The sequence below is a fragment of the Peromyscus leucopus genome, chromosome X (assembly GCF_004664715.2).
Source record: "Peromyscus leucopus breed LL Stock chromosome X, UCI_PerLeu_2.1, whole genome shotgun sequence".
Taxonomy (NCBI): Eukaryota; Metazoa; Chordata; class Mammalia; order Rodentia; family Cricetidae; genus Peromyscus; species Peromyscus leucopus.
In genome coordinates, this window is record NC_051083.1 from 39,885,527 (window position 1) to 39,898,863 (window position 13,337).

The following is a 13,337-nucleotide window of genomic DNA, read 5'->3' on the forward strand; positions in this document are numbered from 1 at the left end:
AGAGGTTGATGTCTGTTCAGGTGGGTGTATTCTTGCAGTCCAGGAAGGCAATCCCATTTTTAAAGGGACAGATTCCCAGTGAGGGCCTCTGGCAGGACAAAAAGCATTGGCAGATGGTTTTCAAAAAACACATGAGTCTGCTTACTTTTAGCCATGATTTTAATTTTAGTAACAACTTCAATAATGGCTGCAAACTTAGTGATGATTTCATGACAGATCAGTATGGTGATATTTTATTTGTACAGAAATGTGATTTTATTTGTATATTGAATAAAGTTGCCTGGGGGTCAGAGCTAATAGCAAGACATAATAGAAGCTGGGTGGTGGTGGCGCACACCTTTACTCCCGATCACATGACAGGTAGATCTCTGTGTGTTCAAGGATGCAGCCAGCATGGAGACACATGCCTTTAATTTTAATACCAACCATAGTGAGCTAGAGGTCTGTTATTGGCAGGCAGTGACGAGGATGTCATGTGGTTGGGTTTACAACCAACAAGAAGGCAGACCAGAAAGTCAATAAAAAGACAGACACACAGGAAGTAGGCTTCTTTCAGAGGGGAAGGACAGCAGCGGCAGGAAGGGTAAGAAGGTGGTTTTTAGTCTCAGCTCTCAGCTACTGCTCTGACCTCTTGGGCTTTTAACTCTGCATTTGGCTCTGTGTTTCTTATTTAATAAGACTGTTACATCTACATTTGGCACCCAATGTGGCAAGAATTCATTAAAAACTGCTCGGCTAGGCTTGGCTTGGCAGCCCAGCCCAGCTTGACGCTTCGGGGGCCCGGCTCCCTGCTAGGACCTAGCTCGGCCTAGGCCCCAAGCCTGACCAACGGTAGCTACAAGTGGTTACCCACAGCTGGGAAACAAACAGCCCTACCCAGATGAGGCACCTGTGAAGAATGACATTGCAAGATGAGCAAAAAGGTACAAGAAGTGACACTAATATGTGGGTGGCAAACGGACAGTTGTCTGATAGGACTCAAGGACCGCCCAAGTGGAGGGAAATCATTCCTGGTACTGGAAAGCTTGTCAAATGCCCAGAGTTAGTGAGGTCATAGATTTTAGAAAAGCATCTACTACTGCAACTTTGTTAGACCAGCACAATTCCTTCCTATAGTCTAAATCTCAACTTTATAACAGAAAGAAGTGTAGGTAGAACTCCCTACTGAAAAAAAGACTTTTCTTTATAGCAAATGGAAACCATCACAGAAATTCACAACTGGACACAAGGTAGAGAACAACAATTTGTGGGGGCCATGTCTCAAAAGACCAGTCTACATCTCAGCTTTTGCATCTAAGAACAAGGGATGTTGTCTCAGAAGAGAAAGTGGAAAGATCCTAAAAGCCAGAATACCAAGAATTCTTTTGTGAAACTTTCTTGGCTCAAAATTATATGACTAAAAAGATGGGGGAGACGTCTGTATCAGTGGCAATGTTAACATGGAAGGGGAAATCTATGTAGAGTCCCAGCCCTGGACAATGACCATAAAAATCTAATGAGTGTGAGAAGAAGGAGAATTAACCTCTCCCAGGTAAGAAGGGCACTGCAATTGGTTGTTTATTGCAGAAGAGTCAGCCCAGAAATCATATATACTCAAGGAATAAAATGGCATTCATCAGGTTGTGTGCATGTGCACAACCATACATGTCTATGTATATATATATATATATATATTATATATATATGTATGCATCAATAATAATCCAAGTAAAGGGCTATAAAGGTGAGTGGGTGGTACATAAGAGATGCTGGATGGAAGGTATGTGGGAGGGGCTTGAGGAAGGAAAAGAAGAGGGAAATAATGTAAGTTGAAGGCTACTGAAAACAAGAAAATGTATTAATATAGCACCTGATATGTAAAGAACACAGTTAAATATTTGACATTTGAGTTAGGATTTTCTTTCTATTACAAAAGAGCATTGAACTTCATATATTTTACAGTCAGGACCATATGTCACTTGACTATGATTCATTTGCATCTTCTCTATATTTACTATGACATTTTTCTCTTTGCTGAGGACCATTTACTCTTATTTTCATTACGTGTCTTGAAGATTGTTTAAGGTAGATCCATACATACAGAATTTCAATTGAGTCACTCCCAACTGCCTTCTTTCCTCAAAGCTGTGGCTCAGGAAGTTGTGTCTGCCAAATTTATTTGGAGAAAAGAGAAAATAGAGAGACAAGAAGAAAGTACAGAGCAGTACATTGTTTTCAGTGTGGCATGTGTGTGTGAACCTATGAACAAAACATGCAAGAAAGAGGGCAATAGCTTCATGTGTATAAAGTTGTGTATTCCATGAAAGCTACCGCCTGGGGGTTTTCTCCTTCTAGCCAAAACGTTAGTATAAGGTCTGTCATCAGAGTGAGAGAAGGCTCTGAGAATGCAACATGTCCTTAGATAAAGACCTCATGTGTAAATATCCTGGGTGCTTTTACTCTGTGACCATGGAATGCCTAGTTACTACTCTTGGCTGAATCCTGAATACAACATCAAAATAAGCCCTGAAGGCTTGTTACTCATAAGATTAATATAAAATAAAAATCAGGGAATGTGAAAGAAATAAAAAATGGATTTCAGACTGTTCAAAATAACCATCGGATTATATTTATAACAGATATTAATTTAAAATTGTGAAATACTTTCATTTCTTCCATTTTAAGATATTATATTATAATCACATCATTTGATCCATACTTTTCCTCTTTCTCAACCAGCTCATATTCCCCTCTTGTCTTTGTCATTATTCAGGACTTCTTTTGAAATTGATTGTTGTCACATTAAAAATTGTGAAAACTTGATGAACTAATATGACTATTTTATGAGTATAGACAGAAACAAGGGAATTGGAATGAATGAATTTGATTAATGTTCCATAAAGCTTTTCAGAAAAGCAAATCCTTAACTAAGTTTGTGCACATGCTTACACTCAAGCAAAGACACCTGGAATTTCCTGGCACATTAATGCCAGAAGAAGATTAAGATGACGGAAGAAGGAAATATTTAAAAACTATCCTGATTTAACCTCAACCTGAAAAGATGAGGCAAACTGCCTAGGATTCAACATGAAGCCAAAACCACAGGAAACTGTTGAGGTTGGGAACTCTGAGGAGACTTGTCACTCAACTGAAAATATAGAATATTTACTTTTCAGATTCTCATGGTTAATTCAACTTTGTACTCTTCAGTGTGTTTTTAAAAGACATGTTTCTTTTAATACACAATGGGGCAAAATGTAGATATTAATTTGGAAATTTAAAACTACACTTTATAATGGAAAATGCAAAGGACACAGAATTTTGATAAGCAGAAGAGAAAATATTATTAATCATAAACACATTTTTGGAAGGGAATGAATGTTTGCAATGATGTATTTCAGAGTTGTTTTCCCCAACACACTAGAGCTAAGTCCAGGTGAATGCTGGATCTATTTATTTGAGAAGGAAAGGTTAAGAAACTTTAGATCTGATCATGTTAAAGTGTAAGACTTCGATTGACATTGGACATAGGAATTCACTTAGAGAAAGCATCAATGAATGAACATTTTATTCTAGGATTTTCAAAGAGATGGAGAACAGAGGTAAACTTCATTAACCTTTAGATATTAGGCACTATGAGACATAGCACTGGTGTAGTAAGTAGAGAATGTATATGCTTCTACTCCAGCAAGGACAGTGAGAACGTCCAGGGTTTGTTCCTGCCATACAGAAGAGAAATGGTGACTGAAGGAAAAAAAAACTCTTCTGATTTCACATCAACCTGAATGGATGATGATAATTGAATTTGATGATGCAGGAATCCTAAGCCAAAGGCACTGCTTGAGGTTGGGCACTCTGAAATCATTTGTCACTCAACTGATAGTTAAAGAGTATTGATTTTCTGAATCACCATGGTTGATTCATTTTTGGTGATGTTTATACCATTTTGTGCATTGAACAGAAAGCACATCTCTTTTATAATGTAGCAGGGTCCAAATATGGTTATTAATTTGGGAATAGTAAAAGAAACTGTTTTATTAAATATGTCAAGGGGCATATGCTGGCTGGTGGATATTCTTTGTTAAGGATTTTGATAAAACTTTGAGTAAATAAAATCACTCTTTACAACATATTTATTGTTCAGGAAAAATGAAAATGTGTAATCAGAAACTCCTGTGTCATTTTCCACTGAACATAGATTTACAGATTAAAAAAACCCACAAATCCCTATATTTAAGAGACAAAACTGGAAAAGATTTAGGAGAACTGACCATGTAAAGCTTTAAAATCTTGGATATAGGATAAAGGATAAATGTTTTAGGAAAATCATCATTGAATTTTTGGATTATCTTATGAAGGACAGAGAGAGAGAGAGAGAGAGAGAGAGAGAGAGAGAGAGAGAGAGAGAGAGAGAGAGAGAGGAGAACTTTATCAAAATTTAGATATTTGGGACATTGAGGTGCACTGAAGAAATAGTTGATAGAAAGTTCATATATTGAGAAGATAATTGAATACATTGTTTCTAACAGCACATGTATTCAGAATGCATAACAAAATCCCTCATATCATTAATAAAAAGAACACAACTAATATAAATGAGTAGTGATTTGAACAGAGGACTATAGAAAATAGTGAAGGAGCAATCATGTAACAAGTCAGTTTATTCTTTCTGAAAATATAAAATAAAACTTGCGTTGGAAACCACAACAAATGTATTACAGTACGTCTGTGCCCAAGGGCTGAGTATTAGCCAAATGATGGAGGCAATTAAGTCATACAGGTGCATGCCTCTGTTCCTATTGATCCTGAGCATCAAGCCAAGAAATACAGCAGCTGAGTTCTTGAGAAACAGAAGTCAGTGAATCATCAACTTGGTTTGAAAAGGTCAACAAACAGAGAAGCACATCATCAGTCTGTAATTGGATTATAAATTGGATTCTCCTCTCATTGTTACTGACTGGTAACAGAAAACAAAAGCACATGAAGAAAGAATGAGAACTAGTGTCTCTTCCACTGTTATTTTCATATTTGTAGAATATGGGGACCACACACAGTCCATGAGTGTCACTAAACAGAAGATTGGGTCTTGGGACAGAGTGGAGGGATTTTATGGAAGAAAGAATATTTGCGGCTCAGGGGCCCAGGTCTGTGAACCTGAATGTACAGAATGTCTCAATATTTCATATTTCATTCTGTACTTCACAATATTTCCTTTTCATTTTTTTCAAAAATGTGATTTGCCGTGAATATTTCAAGTAACATGCTTTTTAAAAGCTTGTTTGTTGACAATTTCCCACATAAATAAAATTTTCTGATAATTCTCTTTTTGCCATTTCAATCTTGTCAAGTCCTCCCTCCCAAACAAGTCCCTTTCACAGTATCATTTATTTTAATTTTATTTGTGGCTCTATGAGTTTGAGTTTAATCAGGGCTACATGTGTGCTCTTAGCTTTGGAACTAACGATTGGGCCCTAATGTTTTCATAAGCAGAATGAATAAGGCTGGCCAAAGTTCTTCCTAGCTCCAACCCATCAGTGGCCCTTAGGTTAGAATCGAAGTGTAAAATCCCATGAGTGAAGTCCTCTTCCATAATCTTCAGAAGACAGGAAATGGCTACTTTATGTCCAGTATAAGCAAACATGCTTGGTGTGAATGAGTATCCAGAAAACCCGACAATTTTAAAACACATCATATAAGAAAGAGAAAATCCAGTCAAATGGGTCCAGGACCTGAAGAGAGACAATTGACCACACACACACACACACACACACACACACACACACACACACACTCATGTAAATACACACACAATCACACAGAGCAAAAGAGTGAGAAAGCAAGAGCGCGAGAGAGAGACAGAGAGAGAAGGACAGAGACAGAGACACACAGAGAGATATTGAATACATGTACAATTGTGTTGCCCAGAGACATCTTTTGTTGGGATTTACATATTTGTATAGCAACTCTGGAAAGCGGTGTGGAGAATTCTTAGTTTTCTGAAGGTAAATATATACTGTGTGATTCAGATATATAGTTCCTTGAAATATGCTTAGATGACTTGATATTCTATTTCATAGATAATTTCTTATCCATGTTCATTGCTACTCTATTTACAACAAAAATATTCCACAGCTGTCTAATGGATAATGAAATAGTGATACTTATACACTATGTGATAATATTCCAAGGTAAAGGAAAATGAATTCATGACATTTGCAGGTAAATGACATGCACTACAAAAGATCCTACTGGGTGAGGTGACCCAGATCTAAAAAGACAAATGCGGCATGTTAGGTCTCTTCTGTTATTCTGAGCTCCAAATCTTCAGATAAAAGTTAGGACTCAAATGTGACCATTCAAACTCATATGCATGTAACAACATTTAGTGAAGAAAGAGTCTACAAAATTGAAATAGATGAAGGAGCTACATATTAGAGAGTTTAGAGGGAAGAAAGGGGAGTGCAGAATGATGTTATTATGGAATAATCTCAAAAACTGAAAAAATAGAGACAATAACAGGATATAATCTAAAGAAAGTGTCATAAATTACAGACTAACTCTTTGTAGTGGTGTAGTCAGAAACTGTGGGTTGTCAAACAAAATTACCAAAGTGCTAACTGTAGGTGATTCGATGTGTTAGAGAGGGAGGCCCCAGAGGAGAAACAAGAACTGCAGAGTCCTGATATTCTTCTTGGGGGTTCCTAGAAATGGATGACAAAATCCTATGGCTAAGCACAACAAAGACCTTGGTTTTGATGTGTAAAGAAGTCAACTGGGTGGGGAGGGTCATCGCTTTAGGAAATGTAAAGCATTATTTTCAGCTTGAATGTAGAGTCCCTTTGCACAATTATAAAATTTCTCTGAGGACATTATAGGCTGATTCACTTGATTTTGTTCATTTTAATCAGTGATACTTTTCTTTATTACCAGTGGATATCTATCAGCATTTTTCCTATTATTCACACAGTTAAGCTTTGATGATAGCTCTTGTAGCTCTGTACCATGGTAGCTGAAATTAATATACTGGAAGGCTAGAGTAGTCAATGTATGGAAAGACTTAAAAGTAGCACAAGACATACCAACATCCTCATAAGAAATCCCCCAAATGTTTTAAAATCTTGTCTTCTAAGAGTGTGGTTACTCTGGCTCATGTATCCCAGGCCACAGTTTAAATTCAGTTAACTGCACAGTATTATGCTTAGATTCAGGATGTATTTTAAAATGCATGTCATGTTGGGTAAATAAATCATATAAGACATATATATATACACATTGTGACCTTTACCCACCAGTATAGTTCTGGAGGCAAAGCCATTCCTTAATGTTCTCACAGGGATAGCCCTTTCTTTCTGACAGGATGTTCAATTAATCATCCCAACATAACCTGACCTTAAGGCTAGTCTTCTTAGTTTAGGGATATGATATAATACACCATTCAGCAGGGCCAAAGAGGAAATACCAGACGGATGTAGGTTGCTGTGGTGCAGAATCATTGGTTGATTCCATGAAACTCCCTCTAACCAGCTGTATAAAAATCTTTGTCAGTTCAGTTCCTTCACATCCACTGAACTTCTTTGAGCTTCTGCAGAAGACCAAAGACAGGTACCACCATGGTAAAGTTTCTGCTGCTGGCTTTGGCATTTGGATTGGCTCAGGCTCATGCGGAGGTAAATTCATTTGGTCTGTGCCTATGTCTGAGTTTCCTCAATAGCATATTTCTGTGGATGTGATGTGTCATTCAGTTAGTCCTTGCAAGTCTGTATTCATGAAATAAGCTTTCTGACCTTCACTGAGATATGCTTTTCCAATCATATTTCTCTAGGATGAAACAAATGAAATAAGCAAACAATAGGTTTAATTTGCAGAGCATAAGAGGCTAAAACATGAGCAGTTCGACAAAGTCTCAAGTCCAAAATGCTGTGTTAATCAAGTCATCATACTACCCTGTGTTATTCTACAGCTATAGATACACAATCTTGAACTAATAAATAAAATATTATTGATTGGTAGTTTTCGTTATTTAACATATTTCGAAGGACTGGGATCAGAGATGAGAATACCAAATCATACTTTAATGACCTGTTTTATTTTTCTCCCTTTTTTTGCCTTTTTGTTTTTTCAGGTTGATGGAGAATGGGAAACAGTTGCCATCGCTGCTGACAATGTTGACAAGATAGAAGTGGAAAGACCTCTGAGAATCTACCTTCGTGAACTTACTTGTAATGAGGAATGTAGTGAAATGGGAGTCACATTTTATGTCAAGTAAGTAAATTGTCAACCATGTAACCTGAGCAGACTATTATGTTTCTCAGCCTTTATGTTGTTTAATTTATAGGGGAATTTTTTTCTTCTGGTCACGAAATCACATCTTTAGCAATGTGATTATATCATTCCATGATGGGGTATCTCTGGACACCACACAGAGATTAGATACTGTCTCCAATTCCATGAGTGTTTATTTAGAAATCCTTGTGGCTGAAGGATTGTGGTTGAATTTTATTCTCTAATATTCGATGTTGGAGATTCTAAGGTTCTCATATGTGAGCATTTAGGTCAAAACCATGCATGTTATCTTATCCAATCAATGATGTCATAAAAGTCCTCCACAGCCGGGCGGTGGTGGAGCACGCCTTTAATCCCAGCACTTGGGAGGCAGAGGCAGGCGGATCTTTGTGAGTTCGAGGCTAGCTTGGTCTCCAAAGTCAGTTCCAGGAGAGGCACAAAGCTACACAGAGAAACCCTGTCTCAAAAAACCAGAAAAAAAAAAGAAAAAAAAAAAAAAAAAGAAGGCAGCATCCTTAGCCGGGTGTGGTGGCACACGCCTTTAATCCCAGCACTCGGGAGGCAGTGCCAGGTGGATCTCTGTGAGTTCGAGGCCAGCCTGGGCTACCAAGTGAGCTCCAGGAAAGGCGCAAAGCTACACAGAGAAACCCTGTCTCGAAAAAAACAAACAAACAAAAAAAGTCCTCCACAAACAGGACAGATAAATCTACCTTATGAATCCCTTTCTCTGAAGCTTTAGGTTTTAAGACTCTCTCTCTGGCATTTGGATGACTATGTTTAATGAAACACTACATAACGCCATTAGGACTAAAATGCTTAGAACCATTTCTGTCTTGTAGCCACAATTTAATGTTTCAGGATACAAATAAAAGCACTTAAAACATGCATTAAACTTGTGTTCCTAATATTGTTGGAATAGAACAAGAGAATTAGCATAATGAAAATCATACTCAGTGAATAGCATAGTTTTGATAAGGAAGCCATCAGAGCCGATAGAGAGCAATTGCCTTAATGGGCACCAATAAAGCCAGTCATCTGTATGATTACAAACTCTAAACAAGAATTAGGAACAGTAAGGTAAGTCCTAATTCTGCACACTGTTCATAGATACTATGACTCTCTGAAGTTCATTATAACATTTGAAGATCTTTAATAGGAATTTAAAAGTTATAAAGAATAAACCATGGATTCTCTGTTTGAATTTTAGTATGAATGGCCAATGCTCAAAGACCACAGTCACTGGCTATAAGCAAGCAGATGGCTCCTACAGAACCCAATGTAAGTACAGGATCTAGGAGTTTCCTTTATGAACAAAAGCAATGTGAGTGTGCACATTCAAGCTAATACTTCAGCCACACATAGGGACATGAATCTAGAAAAATTTTGGCTTCTCAGAAAGTTATCAATCCTTCCAATGAACTGAGATACACTACAAAGTCAGAGTACATTGTAAGTCATCTGAAATTTACATGGAGAAGAACACTATTACCTAAAAATGCAAATAATTCTAACAAGATATCTTCAAATAGTTTTTCTGCATGAAAATTTATTTCTAGTTGATATTCAGTGTTTTTTCTTTCATACAGTGTCTCAGTTTGCTATCAGACAGACCTGTCACTCACTAATAGGCCTCAATGTCCTCAAGCATCTCCTTAAACTTCATGCCTTAGGTTCTCAAGTACTTATATTGAAGACATGATGTGTCATCTTTGATTCATAAATAATTTAAATTAACAGTGCTTTTTCAATGTTTCCTTTTCTCACATTTTGGACAGATCACAACATTTATGTTATTGGATGATAAACTTCAATTTTTAAAAGCAGTTAGAAGGAAATCTATTTAAGAATTTCAGACTGACTCCTTCAATTTTTTAAAAATTGCTAAAGTAATAGCAATTCCATTCCACTGAATTATACACACTTGACTTTTGATTTTTATCTTAAGTGAACAGAGGACACATTCATCTGGCAAGTCTAATGTTTTCCTAACTTAACATGGATATTAAAATGTAGTCCTGTAATAGAAAATGACCAGATCCTAACTCCTTCAATTATCTCATGAACCACTTTTACCATTTAATAAGTGTCAGTAAGTAGAAATACCATATAAACACACACACACACACACACACACACACACACACACACACACACGAGAGAGAGAGAGAGAGAGAGAGAGAGAGAGAGAGAGAGAGAGAGAGAGAGAGAGAGAGAGAATCAGACTGACAGACAGGCATACCTACACAGAAACACAGACACATACAATATGTATGTCTGGTATACTCAAAATGTTCATCTTTACATCTTTTGCATCAATAACCTTACAAGATGATAACTTGTGCATATTACTAAGTAGTATCGTCTATTTTTGCACATGTACTCATTTGCTCACCAAGTATTATCATGATGTGACACCAATGTAATACACTTTCAGGAAATTGACAAATGAGCTTTGGGATCTGGTTGAAAGGAAAAGGAATACCCAGTAGACTGTTCACACAAGTCTTGACAAAAAAAAATTCAGAGAAAAGGGAAAGTGTCTGTACTTAAGATCCACTATCAGGTTTGAAGAGCAGAAATGATTGGTCACCATATTATGATGGGATGGATATCCAAAATAAATGACTACAGAAACACATGTGCACACATGTGATATCGAATCAGAGATGATTGCTAGAGTCAAGGTCAATACTAATGTTTAGCAAATAGGTGACATTAAATAAAGTAGAAAAATGACTGACACTGAGTTTTTAAATATTTCCATTTTACAGATGAAGGTGACAACAACTATAAACTTGTGCATTTAACACCAAAGCATGCAGTCTTTACCAGTAAGAATGTGGATAGTGCCGGCACAGAAACAAACTTGATTTTTGTTCTTGGTAAGAATGGTAGGGGATTATCTGAAAATGTAGCAAAAGTATCACTCTGCAAAAGAGGATTCAGGCAGATTCACCCCCAAATACAGTATCATGGAATTTCTGAATTCCTGTTCACCAAATGACAATCCTATTCATGTGTGGACCAACTCTTACATTATATTGTAATTCAAATAGAATGGTCATTGATGACTAGTGACAAGGGGTGAGGCTATTGGAAAATATTGTCTTCATGTTTCCTCACTAGAAAGAGTAGAGGAAATATTGTTTTCCTAAAGTTCAGACCATTATGAGTGTCATTTGATCAAGTGTGTATGAAATTAAAACATGAACTCTCGAGTATAGACTCAGGAGAAATGTGAAGGTTCCATTGAGAGGCATTCATGACTCCCTAGTGTTATGTTTTTAAAAGTGGGTAGGATTTAGATGTGCGAATTCTCTAGAAAAGAGTTTTTATTTTGATGCATCATAGAACACTGGAAAGTATGTCTTACCACCATTTAGAGTTCATTAAATGGAACATGGGGAAATTATTATTGATAGTATTGACCCTCCCAGCATACATGAATTTGGAGAAGTTGAGATTTTCTGTTGCACACCATGTTGGGACACTAAGGATGCAATGTAAATTCTTCAGAATTCTACTGAACATGTCTCTGACATTGTCATTTATGCAATGTAGGAAAAGGTGGGCCTTTAAATGAAGAAGAACATGAAAAACTTGTGAAATTTGCTGAGAATAAGAACATTCCACCAGAAAACATTCGAGATGTTCTGGCTACAGGTAACGTCAATGAAATTTTTTTGGCTATATCATATATATATATATATATATATATATATATATATATATATATGCGTGTGTGTGTATGTTTGTGTATTGATGTATATTAATAAATATATGTATGCATACATATAGAGTTTAAGTAATATGTATGTATGCATGTATGTATTTATGTATATATGTATATATGTATGTATGTATGTATCTATCTATCTATCTACCTATATATCATCTATTTGCTCAGTTAATCCCCTCATTCAGATTGTATCTAGTTATATGCTTTCTTTCAATTGTTATTGAAGAAATAGTCATTGGCGAGCTGTTCTTATATTCTTATGATAACATTTCTGTCTCTCCTTACACCATTCATATTCTTTTACAGATACTTGTCCCAAGTAAAGACCTTCTGTAGGTGAGTAGAAACAGAAGACATGCTTATTCATGTTGATATTTGTATGTATTTGTGCTTATTACATAAAAAAATAGAAGTAAGTATGTGAAAGGAAAACAATGAACTCAAAATTAGACAAAATCAGGACAGAATATTATCTGTCATTTAAAGCTGAAAATCTTAGTGTCAAAAGTGAAGGATAGAATACTTTTATTCATATGAAGGACATTTATCTTATTCAGAATTACTAATACATTCATATTGTGTAATATTGGATCAAGAAAAAGTGTCTTGTCATTTGAAAATTCTTAGTTTATTTATGATTATGGAATATTATTTGCTACAGATATGGTACATGCATGCTGATCTTTTCTATGTATTCTTTGAATCCTCTCAATCTCAACTTTCATGTGAGGCCACAGAATGTCATTATTTCCTGTACACAGTGCTCTAATGGAATCCAAAGTTTAAAGTACTTGTGGTTTCCAGGAAAGAAACTGTTTGTGTATAATCCCTTTTCTATAGTCTATATTGTTATATTTAATTTTGTGTTCATGCACTCTCTAGGATGAAATCTTTCCTGCCCTTTCAACTATGTTTTCATATTTGCTTTCATGTTTGCACAGAGGACAACCGGATGACAATTATGGTCATATCCTCTTGACCACGGAATCAGTATCACATATAAATCACCATTTCTTTCTGAATGAATTGTCCCTTCTCCTGTGAAGTCAGCATACCACATATCCAATTCCTGACTTATCTCTCCTTTCCATTCTCATGATCTATGAGCTGTTCCTACTTTTCTGAATGATTAAATAAAGCATTTCAAGAAGCAATAAAGACCGTGTGAAAATGATCTCATTCAAAAAGCACATAAATATCCACTAATCTAATTAAAATAATCATTCTGGTGTAACAAATGATATCTGTATTACTAAAACCTATTGTAATACTTGGAAATGTCACAATTACTGGAGCCACGGACAAGAACACTGCAGAAGTGAATTTTATGTAGTGC

At 36.2% G+C, this 13,337-nt stretch overlaps 1 protein-coding gene across 1 annotated transcript; it reads left to right on the plus strand.

Annotated features, from left to right (window-relative positions):
• The first annotated feature begins 7,589 nt into the window (after positions 1 to 7,589).
• On the plus strand, positions 7,590 to 12,980 carry LOC114686654 (odorant-binding protein-like). Its single transcript, XM_028861290.1, has 6 exons — positions 7,590 to 7,646; positions 8,102 to 8,241; positions 9,470 to 9,540; positions 11,034 to 11,144; positions 11,824 to 11,925; positions 12,943 to 12,980. Exons 1-6 carry the CDS (start codon positions 7,590 to 7,592, stop codon positions 12,978 to 12,980), a joined length of 519 nt encoding a protein of 172 aa, XP_028717123.1.
• The last annotated feature ends 357 nt before the right edge of the window (positions 12,981 to 13,337 follow it).